This window comes from Neophocaena asiaeorientalis, unplaced genomic scaffold (genome assembly GCF_003031525.2).
Source record: "Neophocaena asiaeorientalis asiaeorientalis breed wild unplaced genomic scaffold, Neophocaena_asiaeorientalis_V1.1 scaffold233, whole genome shotgun sequence".
In the NCBI taxonomy this organism is placed as follows: Eukaryota; Metazoa; Chordata; class Mammalia; order Artiodactyla; family Phocoenidae; genus Neophocaena; species Neophocaena asiaeorientalis.
Window position 1 is genome coordinate 490,281 of NW_020171811.1, and position 20,355 is coordinate 510,635.

At 38.8% G+C, this 20,355-nt stretch overlaps 2 protein-coding genes across 8 annotated transcripts in view; one reads left to right on the forward strand and one right to left on the reverse strand.

Moving 5' to 3' along the window:
• Positions 1-8,952, forward strand: part of CDKL1 (cyclin dependent kinase like 1) — a 58,588-nt gene extending 49,636 nt beyond the window's left edge. For 2 of the 4 annotated variants that reach the window (XM_024767172.1, XM_024767309.1), the window contains 3 exons: positions 3,701-3,757; positions 4,905-5,096; positions 6,984-8,952. In XM_024767172.1, coding sequence (XP_024622940.1) covers positions 3,701-3,757; positions 4,905-5,096; positions 6,984-7,091 — 357 coding nt within the window. In that variant the 3' untranslated portion in view covers positions 7,092-8,952. Of the gene's footprint in view, positions 1-3,700; positions 3,758-4,904; positions 6,150-6,983 lie in introns of those variants that run through there. The other 2 variants (XM_024767393.1, XM_024767222.1) reach the window with 2 other exon arrangements.
• On the reverse strand, positions 1,483-20,304 carry DMAC2L (distal membrane arm assembly component 2 like). Of its 4 annotated transcripts, XR_003006229.1 has the most exons (6): positions 14,404-14,525; positions 12,895-13,103; positions 12,132-12,303; positions 10,228-10,356; positions 5,122-5,196; positions 1,483-2,115 (listed from the first exon to the last, which is right to left on the reverse strand). XR_003006229.1 is itself a non-coding variant. In XM_024767626.1 (5 exons), the coding sequence occupies exons 1-4, from the start codon at positions 14,523-14,525 to the stop codon at positions 10,242-10,244; spliced, it is 618 nt and encodes a 205-aa protein (XP_024623394.1). In that variant the 3' UTR covers positions 1,483-2,115; positions 10,228-10,241. The 4 variants fall into 4 exon arrangements, 3 of the variants coding, with proteins under 3 accessions (XP_024623394.1, XP_024623265.1, XP_024623464.1); XM_024767626.1 differs by lacking the exon at positions 5,122-5,196; XM_024767696.1 differs by lacking the exons at positions 1,483-2,115; positions 5,122-5,196 and adding an exon at positions 20,214-20,304 and having other exon boundaries at positions 9,165-10,356; positions 14,404-14,515.
• Between the last annotated feature and the right edge of the window lie 51 nt (positions 20,305-20,355).

Consider the following 20,355-nt stretch of genomic DNA (forward strand, 5'->3'; position numbering starts at 1 on the left):
AAAAGAAAACTGGGGCAAATTGGCTAGCAAGATCATGGCCTTCAGTGCTAAGTTACAGATTGCTGATAGCAGAGCTTTGCCAGCATGTTGGACAGGAATGCAGAGCTACCTGCCCCAGCCTCACCTGTCCTTCATCATTTTCAGCAGTGGAAGCTATGAAGCTCAGAGCCAATTAACTTTTAGACAATGACTCATCCAGGGAAAATCCAGCGTTGTCCAAACCCCCTACTCTACTGTGCTTTCACTCCCAGACTGGGGGAACACGGTGATGAACTTCTTGGCCAGCCTTACTCTCATACCTGTCCCCTATGGCCAATGTGTGGAAAACACTTATTTTTCAAAATTTGAAGAAAATTTAAAACGTGCATATCCTAACCCACTTTCAAGAATTTATTCCAATGAAACTATTAGACAAAAGCATAAAGATATGACATTCTTCTTTTTAATTGGGGTATAGTTGGTTTACAGTGTTGTGTTAGTACAGCAAAGTGGAGTTCCCTGTGCTATACAGCAGGTTCTCATTTTATACATATTAGTGTATATGTGTCAATCCCAGTCTCCCAGTTCATCCCACCACCACCCCTCTTCCCCCTTGGTGTCCATACGTTTGTTCTCTACATCTCTGTCTCTGTTTCTACCTTGCAAATTGGTTCACCTGTACCATTTTTCTAGATTCCACATATATGCGTTAATATACGATATTTGTTTTTCTCTTTCTGACTTACTTCACTCTGTATGACAGTCTCTAGGTCCATCCACATCTCTACAAATGACCCAGTTTCATTCCTTTTTATGGCTGAATAACATTCCATCATATATATATACCACATCTTCTTTATCCTGTCATCTGTTGATGGACATTTAGGTTGCTTCAGTGACCTGGCTATTGTAAATTGAGCTGCAATGAACATTGGGGTGCATGTGTCGTTTTGAATTGTGTTGTCTCAGGGTATATGCCCAGAAGTGGGATTGCTGTGTCATAGGGTAATTCTATTTTTAGTTTTTTAAGGAACCTTCATACTGTTCTCCATAGTGGCTCTATCAGTTTACATTCCCACCAGCAGTGCAAGAGGGTTCCCTTTTCTCCACATCCTCTCCAGCATTTATCGTTTGTAGATTTTCTGATGATGCCCAATCTAACCGGTGTGAGGTGATAACTCACTGTAGTTTCGATTTGCATTTCTCATGACATTCTTTAATAGAAATCATTTCCTTTAGTGTTCCATCAGTAGGGAATTAATTAAATAAGTTATGGTATGTCCTTACAATAGAAGTACCACATAGCTAATAAAAATAGATTCATATGTAATCACCTAAAAGAAATGTCCGCAACATATTGCTAAATGAAAAAGAAAGTTACAAAACAGTATATATAATTTGACATAAAATTAATAAATATTTAATAAATATACACATTTACATGTATAAATATTTAATAAAACATACATTTACATGTATAAATATAAAAGAATATGACAACCTCTGGAAAATCAGGCAAAGATTTTTACGTTAGTGAAATAAATGGCTGCAAAGATATATACCAAAATATTAACAGTGAATGTCTCTTTGTGGTGGGATGATTTGTTTCTTTCTTTATGGTTTTTTAATATTTTCAAAAGTCTTCTGATGAGCCTGTATTATACTCAAAAACATTTCTGAGCACAGTTAAGGTCTGTGAGATCCTGAGTTCCTACTGCCTAAGGAAGGTACTTTCAAACTGAAACTTACCCTTCTCCATTACTCAGTTTCCAGATGGAAGGTCCATCCAATTCCACTGGAGCTGTATGTTCTCCCAACCTCTTGGCCTGTCCTGCAGTGAAGTCTCCCACCTCCCACTTCCCCGCCACCCCTGCTCCTGCAGTGCTAGGAATAGAAAAAGTGGGGCAGCTGGGAGCCTGCGGGGCCGCAGAAGCAGGAATGACACCTGGCATATGGGAGGTGACCCAGCCGGCTCCCTTGTGACCTGGACGTTCCCAGTTTCACGCTAAATATCCTTTAGCGATTTCCTGTTCGCTTTTCAACCCGGGAAGCCTCCGAAACAACCCAGGTTTCATCAGTTTCATCAGTGTAAAAGGCTTCCTATGGTTTCCCAGAGGTTGTGCTGCAGGGGATTTCCTGTTGACAGAAACACAGGAGGAAGAAGTGAGGGGGCTGTGCTGGTTGAACATCTGTGCCCCAGTCCCTCTGTGGGTCAGCAACCCTGCCCCAGAGAGGCCTGCTTGCTTCTGGAGCAGGGAAACCGGCTAAGCAGGCGGGATGGGCCCATCCTATCACAGCCAACCAGTCGGCCTCGTCCCAGGCGTCCTTGCTGAGACAGCAGGGCTCAATGTCAGCAATGTCAAGGCAATCCCCAGAGGTGCTCAGATTCAACACACAGAAATAGCAAGAGAAACAGTTTAGCTATGGGGGAGGAGAAGGCCGCTCTCAAAGGCTGAGACAAATCCACTTTAGGATTTTTTTTCCTGTTGGTCTTAAGAGCCTCAGTTTTGGAGTTTCCTATCTCTTATTAGTGATGAATAACTGCACACTCAGGAATTGGTTGTTGTTGGCTGGTTCCCCTGTCCCAAGTAACACTGTGCTCTTTTTTTTTTTTTTTTTTTTTTTTTTTTTTTTTTCTTTTTTTTTTTTTTTTTTTTTCTTTTTTTTTTTTTTTTTTTTTCTTTTTTTTTTTTTTTTTTTTTCTTTTTTTTTTTTTTTTTTTTTCTTTTTTTTTTTTTTTTTTTTTCTTTTTTTTTTTTTTTTTTTTTCTTTTTTTTTTTTTTTTTTTTTCTTTTTTTTTTTTTTTTTTTTTAAACATCTTTATTGGGGTATAATTGCTTTACAGTGGTGTGTTAGTACTTAATCTTGATGGCAGCACCAGGGAACTGCCATCGTTAAACACACAACACACCTGGTCATTTATTTGACTCCACTTGGCTAGCTCTTAATTTCTCAGCTCCCCTCCTCTTTAGCCTCTTTATCAGCTGTATATCTCTTTAACTGGCCTGTCTGCCTGACATAGGCATTCCTTCTACTTTATAGTGTTTATTATTCCTGATTGTCTCCTGCCTGTGACTGGAGCAAAATAGCCTTAAAGGGCCAAAGGGAGATTGATGAATTGTCTGCTCAGGAGACTCTTTAAACAGTAGGATGATCAGGGAAACAGCAGGCTCTTGTGGGATGAGAGAACAGTGTTTATTCCAGAAAACCAAGAAACATTTTCTGGGTCGGGAAAAAAATCTATTTTGTAGCTCCCTTTATGTAAATGTCAATAAATGCAATAATCAGAGCCCCTTTCTATAAATGCCAAGATAAATGCCAAAAATTATTCTAAGGCAAGGCAAGTTATATAAGTTGAGGCAGAAAAAAAGGAAATAACAATTGCTTGATGAGTGTTTTGGGTTTTTTTTCTCTCCTTAGTATTCCCTCACAATTTGCTACCTGCATCAGTTCTTCAGGAAGTGAAGGGGGTTAATGGTTAGGAAGAAAATTTGGAAAAGCAATTTGGAGGTGGGGAGAGAAGGAGCTTATAAAACCATTTGGAGGTGGGGAAAGAAGGAGCTTATGAAACAGACACAGGGAGGTGGGGTGGGCAGAGAGTGGAAGAGGTGAAGAAGGTGCCAGGAAGATGCTTCTCTCACTCAAAAGAAATCCAATCTGAGGTAACCTTATATTTGAATATATGCTGTAAATAAAATCCCTGTTTTCTTTTCTTTAACAGGAACCACTTGAATTAAAATTTCCAAACATCTCTTATCCTGCCCTGGGGCTCTTAAAGGTAAAATCATGGCTTCCAACAGACCTAGAAGCACACGGCAGCTGTATCACTAGGGAATCTGAATGATGTATGTCAATCCATGGATTGAAAAGTGTTCCTTTTAGAATTCTTCTTCTCCTTTGAAAAGTATACATATTTTCCATTTTTAAAAATGGGTCACATAACAGTGAAAACATCGGAAAGTATTTTTCACTTTAAATAAACTTAAACTGTATTTGAAATCTAAATTAACACAAAATAGAAATTTAAGATTGGGGTGGTTTGTTTTACAAAAGGATCCTTTTCTTCAAAAAAATGTTTAGCCATAGGATTCTTTTAAATAGCCAACTCCCTAGTATATTGGAAATAGGTTTTGATTTTAAAACTTGATTTATATACACATTTTCAGAAATATAATAGCCCTTATGTAAAATGAGGTACCAATTAAAATGTTTGCAAGTTACAGACAATGTCCCACCCATTTCAAAAAGTATTTAAAACATTTACTGATGCATTTATAATTTTAAAAAATGAGACAGTTCCTTGGGGTATGTAATTGTGAGATTTAATCTATCCAAGTATGAGCCCTCTGGCCTATTTACTGGCAAAGCAAATAGTTAAGAATGATGTAACATAAAGAGATGTATATTATGCCTCTCCTTCCTTACATACACATAGATACTTGTAATGCATGGACTATTTCTGGAAGAATATACTTAAAATAACTGACTTTAGAAGGGAAAATGGAAGAACTAGAGTGCTGAAGAGACTGCTACATGCTGTATAAATTTTATTTTTACCATGTGTGATTTTTTAAATAAAAAACTAGTTTTTACTAAGTACAGGCAAGGAACCAAATGGGTTAGGTGGATTATTCTAGTGAGACACTGAGGTGAACTCAAAAATCGTATCCTACTCCCTCAGGGCAGAGCGCCAAATGCCTCAGGAACAGAACAAGGTGGAGAAAATGATTTTTTTTGTTACTATTCCTAGAAACTATTTATTAATTCATTATGTGGTTACCCATGAATGATTGTGGAAGGAACGAAAGTTTTCCCCCCTTTTGTTCCCAACGGAAGAGTTTAATCTTTCAAAGAAGAAAAAAATGACTTCAATAAGTTAATGCAATTTTAAAGAAGTAAGGAGAGGGTATTTTCTGTTCTTTCAGGGCTGTCTCCACATGAATCCTGCCGAGAGACTGACATGTGAGCAGCTGTTGGGGCATCCATATTTTGACAGCATCAGAGAAATAGGGGATTTGGCAAAAGAGCATGAGAAATCCACAGGGAAGACCCTAAGACAGAGCCGAAAGCACCTGCCACGGGTAAAGATGGGGCACTGCTTTACAGAAGCATCCAAGGTTGTAATTTCAAATGAGCTCATACCTTCCACCTGGTGCAGAGAGTCTGAATCTATACTTGAGGTGGCAGTTGTGGCTTGCAGCTCCAGCACCTTTATCCCTGCATGAGGACACACAGGTCACAAGATCTACCAACCAGGGTCCCAAAGACATCTGCCTGCTAAGGGCCCTTCTCCCAGAATCCTAAAGGTGACCTTGCCCAGCAGCTCCCTGCTGCCAGCCAGGGTCCAGGGCTTTTGGTGTGCATGAGCACAGATCCCAGCCAGGGACAAGAAGCGTGCTTCTTATGCTTTGGAAAACGAAATCAAATTTATCCCGGTTAGCTCTCTGTCATCATGTTTACCTTCAGTATTGATTGACATTCCAGGTTTATCTAAAAAAGGAACTGTTTTCCTCCCTGATCCATTAATCATCAGAGTTGGCTAGTGTAAATGTGGTGATGAGTGCTTTCAGTGAGAGCAGCAGAACAGTGCATTTAACCAGATCACAGCATCCAAGCTGCACACTGGGAGCCCTGTGGAGAATTGTGACTGGTGTAAAGTGGCAGAATGGCCTTACATTAAGTGTCTTGTCATAAGCCAAAAGCCGTAATAATTTAGGATGGACTGTAGTTGGAACCACAATTAAGATGAGCTGGCTGCTCCTAGTTGCTTCCGGATCTGCTCAGGTACCCCTTAAGCTATAGATTATCTTGTCTTAGTCTTTCCCTTTGCAGCCTCCTCTGCCCAGTATGCCGAGTGGCACCTGGGTGGTGTTTGTGAGGTTTGGAGGAGAGAAGAGGGTGGACAGTCCATTATGAACAGGTACAGCATGAAACCCAGGGCCCTAAAAGACCAGAGTTATGAAATTAAGAATGCTTTGAATGCAAAACAGACTGGAAATAGACTTTCCCCTCAGTTACCCCTTATCTTGCTGTTTCTTTGTGTTCGAGAATCTTAGAACCCTTGAATTACAGGGGATTTTAGAAAACCTCATCCCTTCTTTTAAAGAAACTAGAATTAAAACTTTAAAAAGTGGGACTTAGGGTTTCCCTGGTGGCACAGTGGTTGAGAGTCCGCCTGCCGATGCAGGGGACACGGGTTCGTGAGCCGGTCACACGCAGCAACAGACCCGACGCAGCCAAAAAAAAAAAAAAAACTTAAAGTGGATTGTCAATGGCAGAAAGTGAGACTTGTAGCAGAAGGCACCAATTAAAAAAAAAAAAGAGGGTCTTGATGGAAATATTTTTACTTGAAAGACTAGGGGAACCCAACTAATTTGTGTGTTGCTTGTAGGTCCCAATTGTTTGATTTAAAAGTAATTGTTTTTCAGATACCTAAGGCCATATAGTACTGTACAAAAAAAAATGTATTCCCTTACTTTCATTTGACATTGACGATAAATTCAAACATTTTCTGGCAGCATGAAAGGAGCAGTTTTGCCTTTTTAACTAAGGTAGTAGGTGGGCAAATCACCTGAGTGCTCCAGACATCAGTTTTCTTCACTACAAGACAAGATATTGGCTTAAATGATCCCTAAGGTCCCAGCAAGCTCTTAACCCCCATGAATCTATGTTTTTTTCCAGTAATGTTAACATGTAGATTTTCCCTTCTTTTTCACATTCTCTAAATTTCCTTTAATGTGCGTGTTTTGCTTTATAATATAAAATAAATATTGAAAAGAAAAAGCAGAGACCAAATTTATGGGAGGGCGTGAGCTCCACATCCTTCAATTCCACTCCTGAGCAGAGACCAAATTTAAACATTTTATCCTTTCTCAGATCCTGGATTCTGTGCAGAAAAAGTATTTCTGTGCTGGAAAAGTTGTTTGTTTACCTCTTTTGGATGTGTTAGCAGTAATGAAAAAAGTGTATGGCATTGAACGTAATTCTGTGTTTCATATTTTCAGTTGCAGTACCTACCTCAGCTGACTAGCAGCAGCATCCTCCCAGCTTTGGATAACAAGAAGTACTACTATAACACCAAGAAACTTAACTACCGTTTTCCAAACATTTAAAGAGCTTGGAGATGGATAACAAAAAAAGAATTGATCATTAATTTGAGTAAAACATATATTTGATTGAAAGCAATCACAATGTTGAAAAAAACATCAGGAGAAAACATAAGTAAATAACTGGGGGAGGCCACTTGGCAAGACGTGAAGGGAAATTCCAGAGGCAGTGTTCCATGCTTGACGATGGTGTCCAGAACAGAAAGGAAAAACTTCTTTGGATTTTCACTTTTATTTTTGTTGCATCTAAGTAGCTGAGCTTATGGACAGAATATAAACTATCTACTGCACTCGCCCATACCTCCAGCAAAATTAGAGATAAAAAAATTTATGCTCCAATTTCACCATATGCAACAAGTGAAAAAATGGATTACAGAACGCCCATATATGTTTCCTTGGATCTCTGTTGCTTTGAGTCCTATCTCCTGCCTTTTCAGATTTTCTCATCGTATTTAAGGAGAGTTAAGGTTCTTGAAACCAAAATGTTTAAAATTCCATTTCCTGCTTGCTCTAGCTCTTGATTTTTATATATTGAAGCTTTTTTGAATATATGTTTAAAATATTTAAAATCATATGGATTATCATAAAAGACTAATTTACATGCTTATATATTTAATGATATGTTTATAGACATTTCTTACATATACTTTGGTCTTTACCTTTAGTAAAGGATGCATCTTAGTCATTTTTGCAGGCAAGATGGATTTACTATAATCCATCTACACTTGTTCACCCAATTCCCCTTGCAAACAATGGCATGAAGCTTGGCAGCTGACCCAGGGGTAGAACAAGATCCACAGGCCTCACAGGAACTGGGCCTGCCAGCCTGAAAGTAATTAGTACTTCATTCTCTCCAGCTCAGCCTCAGACTTGGAGACAGAGATACTGGCAGGACTATAGTGATCTGGGTTTTGGAAGAAACTGCTTATGAGCTTTTACTTGGGTCATAAAAGACATAAGGTTATAAGCTGATGTTTTCCCTGAAATATCTTTTTACACTGATGTGTATGTGTATATATCTATAGTGCACATACATATATATGTGTGTGTATATTCCAACCTAACAACTAAAAGTTAACTAATAAGAAAATAGACCAAAATGATATTGAGAATTCCTAGCTTTGTGATACTTAAAATGATACAGTGATACTTAAAATGACGACATGTAACTAGCTTTGATGTGGCCTATTGCTCCTATTCAAAAAGCTTTTTCATCCTTGTCCCCTGGAAACAAGGGCAATATGAAGCTGACGTCTGCTTCTTATTGCTCAACCCCGTTTTTGATTGATGTGCTGCTATTTCCTAGCAGTCCTCAGCCATGGTTTTTGAAGATGTATTTTACTGTATCTTCAAAACCTTTCTTCTGCATTCTCAGTTTACTGCTGTGTTAATTTTCTTCATGAGAGCATTTGACCTTATTCACTTACTGTTAAGTAATCCACCAAATTCTGGCATCTGTTCAATAATTTTGGCTACCCCAGCCAGTTTAGCGATATCCTGAGGCTTCCTAATGTATGTAGCTTCTTGCATAGAGCTGATAGCGGGTTAAATACTAGTCACAGTATAATCTAATTCTTGTTATGTAGACTTGATTCAAATGACAAAGAAGGACATCCAGCTTCTGCTAATAGTTTACATTTTGTGTTTTTCCTTTTTTCCTTACCCCCAACAGTATACCTGACGAGGCAGATGACTATAACTCCCTAATTTATCCAGTAGTTTTAAGGAATACCATTCAGAGTAGAAAAGTAGCTCCAGACTAACCTGTGGTCAATCAGTTGCTTCATCCCATAGTAATCAAACAAGGCTGAGATAGAAGTGGTCATTTGTTTCTAATGAGTTCTATTAAATATATGCTAATACTTAATTTAACCATATCTGTGATCTTTTCTTCAGCATGGAATCACCACTGTTTCACATGAGACTGTTCTACATCCTTATCATTTTTTTATTTACTATTTTCTGATTTTCAAAATGACAGTGGCGATTATGTTAGTAAACAGTACATCATTTATGGTATGTGCTATCTACATAAGCTGGTTCCTAACACAACTAAAATTCATTTTTCTACTTTAATGCTGCATCACAGAAAGTGTTTATTTTAAAATTAACTCCAGTCAAGGTTATATTCAACAGATTAATATTGAAACCAAACATACAGAAATCCACAAACAAGTTGGCATATAACCAACAATAATAGAATCAGGACCATTTGAAGCAGATAAAAATAAAGATCTGTTTATACCTATTTATGATATTCTTTATCACTGCTTTCTAGATGTAAAGTGAATTTAGTGCTTATACTTCTTATGATGTCCCTTGAGCTCATGGGAAGTACTATCCAACATATATGAGGGAATACAAATGAGTTTCTAACTGGCATGTTAAATTTTTCTGTTTGAAGCAGTTTTTTAATTTAAGCAGAAAGTAAGTATAGCTTTGCTGGCCTTCATCATTGTTTCCTCTGTTCTATTGCAATCAGCAAAGCTATTTAAATCCAGCCAGGTATTTATGTCTAGTTTTAATAAGACACTAGACTAAACCTACAAAATAGACAAATTAGCCAGAAACTGTTCATTCAGAGAAAGGATGTATGGTATAAAGAGCAAAGGAATGCAGGATCATGACAAATGCATGCGAATCCTGGGAAACAATATGAATGCCCCAGCAACCTCTGACTACTTTGCATAATTGACTCCATCAGTGAATCTGAAATTTAGCTTTCAGTTTTTCATAATTGTATATTTATAGTAACATGCTTCAAAAACTTTAAAGTAAAATGTAACAAATTACTGTTAAAAATAAAGAATATCTGTGTTGTACATTTAAATCATTTTAAAGAACTCTTAAGTATCTACATCAAGAGAGATTTATATAGGATTGATATAAAATAAGGAATATATAAGAATCAAAATGGTACCTGGTTTGCATTTTTCTTAAAATGATTTAATGTACCTAAATTCTCACTTCTAACTTAGTAACTTTAGTGAATCACATCTGAATGTTTATTTTCTACATGATGGACTCTGCTAGAATGTTGTGGTATAACATTCTTATAGTTCTGTTGATGTTTATGTAATATTTGTTGCTCTTTAGGATCAACAATTGCACATGATACTTTATATTGAAATAAGACACTTACTGAATATTACTATTTTACTTCAAGTCTAATTTTAGTTCCAGAGAAGGCAGTGATGTTTTAAAGGCTTGGACAATTTTTTCTTTTTCTTTGATGCCAGGAAGATCACTTAAAAACAAATACTTGAGGTTTCTGGAAGAGAAATTTTTTAAAGTTAATTTAATTTGGCCTTTACTCATAGCATTAAAAATAAACTTGCTTTATTGACTTAAAAAAGCTACACACAGAATGTGTTCATATCATCCTACACTTTCAAAATGACTTTTAGAACGGTAGTCTTAGAGTACTACTTTAAATGAAATTCATGCTAGGCACTAAGCCAGACCTTGGACAGTTTAGTTGTTCTGAATTACATCAATAATGCTGCTGAATTCTTCCAAATATTTTATGTATATTATGGCATAGAACTCCTTTGTATGTTAAATATAAAATATGACATCACTCATGGTGATGATTTTTTGCATCTGACACTAAAAGCAAAAACAACTAAAGCAAAAATAAACAAGTGGGACTACATCAAATTGAAAATCTTATATACAGTAAAGGAAACCATCAACAAAATGAAAAGGCAACCTACTGAATGGGAGAAAATATTTGCAAATCATATATCTGATAAGGAACTAACATCCAAAATGTATAAAGAACTCATACGACTCAATAGGAAAACCCCCAAACAATCCAATTTTTAAAGTGGGCAAAATATCTGAATAGACATTTTTCCAAAGAAGACATACAGATGGAGAACAGGTACATGAAAAGATACTCTACATCATTATCAGGGAAATGCAAATCAAAACCACTATGAGATATCACCTCACACTGTTGTTAGAATGGCCATTATCAAAAAGACTAGAAATAAGTGTTGGTGAGGATGTAGAGAAAAGGGAGTCCTTGTGCAGTTGATGGGACTGTAAATTGGTGCAGTCATATGTAAAACAGCATGGAGGTTCCTCAAAAAATTAAAAACAGAACTACCATATGATCCAGCAATTCTACTTTTCAGTATTTACGGAAGAAAACAAAAACACTAACTCGAAAAGGTATCTGTACCCCCATGTTCATTGCAGCATTATTTATAATAGTCAAGATACAGAAACAACCTAAGCGTCCATTGATGGATTAGGTAAAGAAAATGTGGTATATGTATACAATGATGTAGTATTCAGCCATAAAAAAAGGAAATTCTGCATTGGCAACAACTTGGATGGACCTTGAGGGCATTATGCTTAGTGAAATAAGTCAGAGAAAAACAAATATTGTATGATGTCTTATACGTGGAAGCTAAAAATAAATAAATAAGCAAGTTCATAGATACATAGAACAGATTGGTGGTTGCCAAAGGCACAGGGTGGGGAGTGGGAGAAACGGGTGAACGGTTTCATGTTTTTGTTCTTAGTTTAGGTAAATTGAATTTTTAAAATATGAATCTTAACCTAGGAAGGAAAAGAAATTGGGAAAATTCTTAAAGGAACCAAGTGTGTATTAAAAGGTGAAGCTTTAAAGCCTCAACTAATGTAAGAGATAAACAATCTAGTACTTTTGGTTCTAATATTTAAGATTTCTCAGACTTCTGTGGTGCTGAGGTTACTGGCAGAACATAGGGGAAATTAAAAGATGGGGAGGAAGTATAAAAGCTAGTGCTTATTGAAAGCTTTCTGTAATAGCAACCCTGCTAGGTGCTTTATGTAGGTCAATTTTTTAAAAAGATGCTCCCTAAAAAATGCAATACAACCATAACATATTAAGGGTGATAATTTAAACTTTTAAAATATTATAGCTGACAGTTAAGTCATTTTCATAAATTATATTTTTCAGAATTAAAAAAAAGAGACCACCTCTCAACTGTTTTAAATTCCAATTATTCACCTTAACATTATCGAGTTTCCATTTTGGCACTGACCACCTACCTTAAATGATGCAAAGCAATGATACCTTTGTCTGTGACATTCCCACATGAAATTATTTCCATTTCCAACATGCTTTTTTGTAAATTTCCAAGTTGACTAAGTCTCTCCAAACAGTCATCCTCAATATAGTGACACTTGCATAGCCTTATTTTTTCAACATGCTGTAGGCCTTCTGGGGGAAAAATAGTACAGTTTAAGAACCTGCTTTACCATTAAGATGATCAACTATCCTAGTTTGCCCAGAATTGTTCTAGTTTTAGGATTGAAAGTCCTAAGTCCTAGGAAACCTCTTAGCCCCAGGAAAACAGTAATGATTAGTCACCCTATTAACCATACAAGGTATTCACTATACGGGTTGTGCTGATGGACAGGGCCGTTCTGCAGTCAGATGCCCAATGCACTGGAGGAAAGAAATGCCCACACAAGCAGAAGCTGTGTGGATCTAATTATTTCTACATTCGTGAGCGTTTCTCAATGACAGAAGTTTGACAAAGATAATTTGACAAACAAGGCCTTGAGTTTTAAGTCAATAAAGCACAGAATAAAGGCATGTAGAGACAAGCTTAGCGCAGGGAGAAAGGAGAGGAAGGTATTTGTGACCTCTATTTAATTTAAAAATAAATATCATACGCAGGAAGAAACAAGCTGGATTGGACTGAAAAAGGCAAAAAGGACACACCTATGACTATAACAGTGAGTCAACTGCAACCAAACGTCACTGCAAATCACCTGCATTTCCCATAACAAATGATAGGGGAGTTACCCATGTGATCAAATCCAATGCTCATGATACAAGAATCAGTGGCATCAATTGCCTGAATCTTGTATTTGTCCAGAGGGCCTGTTGGGAGGTGGTTGTAGTCCTTCTGCCACCTCTCCTGGCCGTGGTAGCGCACCACAGCCCCACAGCGCAGCAGCCACTCGGACGCTGCCCTGTCAGGGCCAACATCCCGGATGCGTTCATGATCCACTCTGTTGGCAAGAGAACAAAGGCAGGTAGCTTTTACTATAGTCACTAGCTTCTTAACTGTGTTCACCAAAGTAAATACAGAATAGCAACCACTTTTCACTTCACATGATGAGGAGGGAGATAATATATTAGTGAAATCCATGTAAAGAAAACACTCAATGGCTCTACCTGCTACCCTTTTTGCTTTTGTTTTTGTTTTCAAGTGAACTCTGTCAAGGCATGTTATTCTTATGTGAGTTTATCAGGCAGACATTGAGTCTTCATTGATTCGTATGTAGCACAATAGTTTCACACCAGGAGGTACTCAGTATCTATGTTTTGAATGAATGACTACACTTGGTTATCATTTTTATTAATGACAAAAGATTAAAAAGGGAATAATTTTGAACCTTTGTTCAAATTAATGTCATTAAGTGATATTCATTAATTTTAACATATGCCTTTTTCTCTAGCTAGTGGTATTAATGCTATATTAAGCAACAAGGAGGTTAGTTTTGTCAGTTTCAAAATGATATTTCTAAGCATGCCACCAACTTTTAATTTTATTTTATTTTTTAAAATAAATTTATTTATATATTTATTTTTGGCTTCGTTAGGTCTTCGTTGCTGTATGCGGGCTTTCTCTAGTTGCGGCGAGCGGGGGCTACTCTTCATTGTGGTGTGCAGGCTTCTTATTGAGGTGGCTTCTCTTTGTGTGGAGCACAGGCTCTGGGTGTGTGGGCTTCAGTAGTTGTGGCATGTGGGCTCAGTAGTTGTGGCTTGTGGGCTCTAGAACGCAGGCTCAGTAGTTGTGGAACACGGGCTTAGTTGCTCCGTGGCATGTGGGATCTTTCCGGACCAGGGCTCGAACCCATGTCCCCTTCATTAGCAGGCAGATTCTTAACCACTGCACCACCAGGGAAGTCCCCCAACCAACTTTTTAAAACCTTGATTTCCCTTGATAGTATTCGAAAGGTTAACTACGTCCCTTAAGAAGCCATAGAATAAAATATTCTAAAATTACATTTACTGAGCTTTTCTGATTACAAAAGTAATAAATGTTCATTTCAGAAAACTTGAAAGGCATTGAAAGGATGAATAAGAATCACTTAAGTCCTGTAACCCAGGCAGTTAATATTCTGTAATCTATTTTTCTGATCTTTATTCAGTGCTTGTATGTTTTATTTGCTTTAAAAGAAAGTTAGGATCGTACTGCACGCACGACACAAAAAACATTTGAAACACAAGAAATAACCAAATTAGCTACTGGGAACTCATCAAGCTGTAACAATTCCCACGTTTCTTCACTTTAGTTAAACTTACTTATTAAACACTGCATTCAACCAGCCCCAGAAGTATCGGGAGTCACGTGACCTTGGGAGTTTCTTTAAGCCACAGAACTGCTGGGAAATTTTTCCAAACAGCATCATTTGATCTAGACACATAAAACGGTATTCATATTAGATCATCAGCTGGCAATCAGAGTCCCATACATACGGCAGCTGACTTTACAACTTCAGGGTCAGTGCTCTTGTGCTGATAAAGCTGATGACTCACTTGCCACTCAATAGTTATTAAGCAAGTTACTCCTGTCTGTTTTTTGGTTTCTTTTGCTGCAAAAATGAGAGGCTGAATTGAATGGTCTCTATGGTTCCTTCCAGCTTGGACATTGTTCTTTCTACTTGTTCACTCCTCAATTGGAGTCAGCCTGCAGTGGTGCCACCTGGCGTCCATGCAGGCAGTGCATCTACAAGTTTACTGAAACCAGCTCCAGTCCCAATCTACATTTCCAGTACCAAAATGACAAACTAAAATCACCTAAGGAGCAATGTGTCAAGGTTAAGACACTTACGTCCAGAAAAGGAGAGGAGTCGTGGAAACAGATCTTCCTACCACAAGGCTGCAAGTAGTGTCCCCAGAACAGTGCAAAGCAAGAGCTGTACAGGGCAGCTGGGAAAGACTGGGCAAGTAACTTCACCTCTCTGACCCTTGGTTTTCTCATTTGTAAAATAAGATGATTTGCTCAGATGATTTCCAGCTGTAAAAACCCATAACTATGAGTTGAGAAGGCGATTTTGGAATTGGGTCTCAACCTGATTTATCTCAATTCAAGTTTCTCTGATAGTGTGCCAGGTGGGGAGAAAACAAAGATAAATGGAACATGGTCTCTGTCTTTGAGGAGCTGACAATTTAATGCAGGGTGGAGTGAGCTAAAACAAGTTACCAGGTAGTTAAAATAAATGATAGAACCTGGAAAAGACCTCAAAAGAGTTAAAGACACACAAGGATTTCAATAGACAAAGATGCCAGGAAAATGTAGGTCAGGTGATAAGCTGAGGCAGGAACCTTTAAGGCATGTTGTAGTTCAGTTGGCTCAGCACATGGGGGTCATGAGAAGAGGAGGGAGACAATGTACACAGTCACATCGGGAAGGGTCTCCCATGTTCAGCCAGAAAGTTTGTCTTCTGCAGGTGGCTAGGAATCATTGAGATTTTAGCACAGAGCACTGGCATGGTTAGAACTATGCTTCAGGAATATTACTCAGACAGCAGCATCAAGATTGAGGGTCATTTAGAGATGAGGAAACTTAAGCCCTGATAATAAGTAACTTGCTGACACCCTAAATCCTTTCTGGAACAAGGTGGGGTATTAATAAACGCATGTGTTTAAAGGGACCTGTCCAATGTTTCATGGTTAATTGTTAGCAGTGCTGAAACTGGAACCTAGTTTTCTCTCTTATTAGTCCAGGGCTCTTTCCTCAGTCATTGGATGGTTCTAGAACTCAGGAAAAAGAAGAGGACTAGAAAGAGGCCTGAGTGGGAACTACCTTAGAGCTGAGGAAGTGCCCAAGGATGTTGGGTTGTAAAACAAAGAGAGCTGAGGTCTGAGGACAGAACCCTGGCGCCATCTACTAGCCTCTTTATCCCTTCTCCATCATCACTCTGCCTTCATTACTGCAAACTTCTCCCCCTGCTACTTCCTCCCACATTCTCAGCCCTTTCCAGCTTTTGGTTAAATCTCTCTCCACCCGTGCCCATCTCAGTAACTCCTTTGGCTGCCAACCTTATTTACAAATCTGGGCTTTCCAGCTTCAACTCAGGCTGTTCCCTCCATTTACCATCCCTCCCCGCCCCCCAGAATCCTATGGAAATCTTCCCCAACCTCAAGACCTTACTCAAATGCCATCTCCATCCATCCATTCATTCATGCAATAAATATTGAATGTCTGCTATACTTAGTGCAAGAGATTCAATGGCAAGACAGAGCAAAACAAAACAACACAGGAGAGACCGAGAAAAACATGGTTCCTGTCCTCATAGAATGTGTAGTATATATACCATATATGTATAGATGACATATAAACAAATGAATAACATGCAACACGATGTCTTAATGGAGGTATGGACAAGTTCTGTGAGAGCTTAGAGAAGGGAGTGAGGGATAGGCTTCATACTAGAGGTGTCTTCTGAGATGGGTCTCAAAGGATGATTAAGAGTTTCCAGTTAGGCAGAAAAAAGAAAAGTATGAAGGGCAAAAGAAAGAGCAAGAATCACATATTACTCATTTCCATTTTTCTTAGCACCTAGCACAGCACCATTTCCTAATGCAAGTTTAATAAATATTTGGCAATTAATAATCTTCAATGGGTGATACATTTTCACGCAGAAACCAAGGAAACTCATTAAGTGGGTAAATTAGAGAGGTTTGTGAAAGTTGAAGTACTTTCACTTGATTCATTTTGGCCCACCTTGTATTTCTGCTTAAGGGAAAGATTAAACCAAATTTACTTCAGCTTATGATCTCTAAAAATATTAGATATTATATTTAAAATAATTTAAACATGAAAATTAAGTTTTTATTTAGCAATAAATTAAAAAAACTAATTGGTAGGTTTTTGCATTCTCAACTGCTACTTTGTTAATTGATGTTAGGAATTTCAGATGAATTCAAGCAGCTACCTCTGAGAATGCTTTCTAGAGGGAAAGAGGAGACCTCTGGTGGTGAGTTGATGAATTTAGCTTTAATAAATTAAACAAGTGAAATGCAAGTTAAAAAATAACCACTACTAAATTACCGCTGTGATAAATAATTTAGGAATTAAAATTATTTTAAAAATTCTTCTTACTATCATAACACAGCTTAGAGCCATAAGTTTGTAACAGATGTTTCTAAAAGTTGCTATATGTTCACGACTTAGAGAAGACCAGACCTCTAATGTGTGACTCAAAATAGGATATGGAGAGTCCCCCAATTTGCATATAAACAAGTTTTTTTAAAAAAAATGTAAGTTCTTTTTTTACATATGAGACATAATTACTTAGGTGGGCTATTCAAAACGTTGGCTATTTTAGTGGTCAAAAAGACTGAACTAGCCAACTCGTTCTTGAGGGCAGTAAAAGTGTGAAGAGAGAGGTGGGTGGTGTCAGAACTGGGGCGTTTTTACTCCCCAAATTATAACCCCACTTCACTGCAAATTCATCCATTATTGATGCCAATTCTTATTCCTGAGGTGTCTAGAGTCTAGTGAAATAGAACAGCAGAGCAATTGCTTAGGAATGAGAAGCAAAGTTTCCAAAAGCCACTCTTAGGCTAATATTGCTTGACACCCATTGAACTAATTTCACATAGGTTCTGACCTAGATGGAAGATGAACAAGAATTCTTAGCTGAGGAGGGTGGTGGCTAGAACACAAGTGTCTCTAGCCAAAGACATTACAGGGTGAATGAATGGAAGGTGAGCTCTTGATGTGAGATTATCTAAATGAAACAAATTAATGTACAGTTAAGCCTAGGGGAGAAGGTAAGCAGAGAAAATTTTACAAAAAGAGCATGTGTATTTTGAGTTCTTTCACTTTGCTAAACTAAGAAGCACGTGCTCAAAATCACAGAGTAGTAAAAAAGTCACTATTCTGGGCTGACCCATGAAAGCCTGACCACAGACCCTAGAACTGTATAATTCTGTACTCAACCTAGTAACAAATCAACTACATCCCATGCAATGGTTAAAATAAAAAATAGTGATAGTGCCAAAAGTTGGTGACACTGAAGAGGAACTGAACTGGATCACTCAACACTGCTGGTGGGAATGTAAAATGGTCCAGCCACTTTGGAAAACAGTTTGGCAGTTTCTTACAAAAGTAAACATGTGCTTATCATATGACCCAGAAATTGGACTCTTGGGCATTTATCCCAGAAAAACAAAAACAGGCTCGCACAAAAAGCTGTACACTAATGTTCATAGCAGCTTTATTTGAAATAGCTAAAAACTAAAAGTAACTCAGATGTCCTTCAATGGGTGAATGGTTAAACATGCTGTGGTACATCCATACCATGAAATACTTCTCAGCAATTAGAATGAACTATCAATACATGCATCAATTTGGATGGATCTCAAGGGATTATGCTGAGTGAAAAAGCCAATTCCAGAAAATTACATACTGTATAATTCTGCTTATGTAACATTCTTGGCATGACAAAATTTTAGAAAGGGAGACTAGAACGGGGAAGAGGGTGCCCTGCAGGAGAGAAGTGTAGTTATAAAAGGACAACCGAGGGATCCTGGTGGTGATGGAACTGTGCTGTAGCTTGCCCGTGGTGGATACAAGAATCTACACATGGGGAATTCCCTGGTGGTCCAGTGGTTAGGACTCTGAGCTCTCACTGACAAGGGCTGGGGTTCAATCCCTGGTCGGGGCACTAAGATCCCAAAAGCCCGACGGCGCGGCCAAACAAAACAAAACAAAACCTACACATGTGATAAAAACTATACAGACCTAAATACATGCACAAAGGTAAAACTGCGGTTATCTCAATAAGATCCATGGGCTGTGTCAATGTCAATTTCCTGGTTGAGTTATTGTTCTGTCCTTTTACCAGATGTTACCATTGGGGAAGACTGGGTAAAGGGTACACAGGATCTCTACTGTTTCTTACAACTGCATGGGAATCTACGATTAGCTTAAAACTAAAAAGTTGAACTAAAAAAATAACCATTTCTTATTTTTTTCATTTGTGATGAACAAGCAGGCAACATTCCACATTATTTTCGCAAATAAAGAAAATATGTACAACTGTCCAGGTGATAAAACCATATAAACATAATAAAAGCCATCATTTTATCGAGCACTTTACTGTGCTAACATCTGATGAGCCTTATCTCGTGTAATCCACATGAAGGAGATCCTGCTATTACTCCTAGTTCACAGAGAAGGGTCTGAGGCAAAGAGGTGAAGTGACTTCCCCAAGCTACCCGACTAATAACTGGAGCCAAATTCACACAGGCAAGAATAAGTCCTTCCAGCAATAAAGTTAAATGATTCTATTTTTGTTCAGCTGTCCTGACCCTAAAAATTAAAAAACTTCCATCAAGCAGCGAGAACAAATGTTAAACAGGCATGGTGATAAAGGATCACGTAATTTAACACAGGTTTTTCATACATTACATGGTCCACTTCCCTCATTTTACAGATAAACAGGGGTGAAGTGACCTGCACAGGTGAGTCGCTGTTCCCAGGCCCGCACAGCATATTTAAAAGTATATCTCGGTCCAGGATTTTTAAAAAAAAGGAAATAGATTGCTAAATGATGTCAGACACCGAGACGTCTGGTTCATTTAGGTGCTCAATATTTACAGGACCAATAAATGAATGAATGGCACGTCAGGAGCCACATATATGGAAGTCCAGAAGACTGCAGGCTATCAGGCGTTGCCATGACAGAGCCTCCGTCCGGAGAGGCCTAGGGCTGGACAGCGAACGCCCCTCCAGTGGCCACTCCACTGGGTGGGAGCCGAGTTGGAGATCGCGGTGCCCTGAAAGGAGCCTCGAGTGACGCGGGGCGGGGCTGAGGGGGGCGGGGTCGAGAGGGGCGGAGCCTCGAGTGACGCGGGGCGGGGTCGAGAGGGGCGGGGCCTGGCGGGAGGAAGGGAGGCCGCTGGGCTTGCCCAAACGACGGTTTTCACCATAATCATTCCGACTTTCTTCCGCGGCCCCGAGTCCGCTCGGCGGTGAAGATCGAGGACGCCCGACTCGGTGGGCCAGATTTTCAGTCAGCCTAGCGATGGGAGAAGGGAAAGGGCAGAGGGTAACCACCACCCTACACCCGCCCCACCCGGGGCCTAGCTCCTCTACTCACAGCGTCAAAAGGAGGGAGCGAGCTAGCGTCTCCAGCGTCTACGGCGGCGCCAGCTTGCCCTACGCCCTCCGCCGCGCGAGTCCATTGGCCACTGGCGGCTGCTCTCACGTGGGGCGAAAGAGCGCCCCTCATTGGCCTCTGC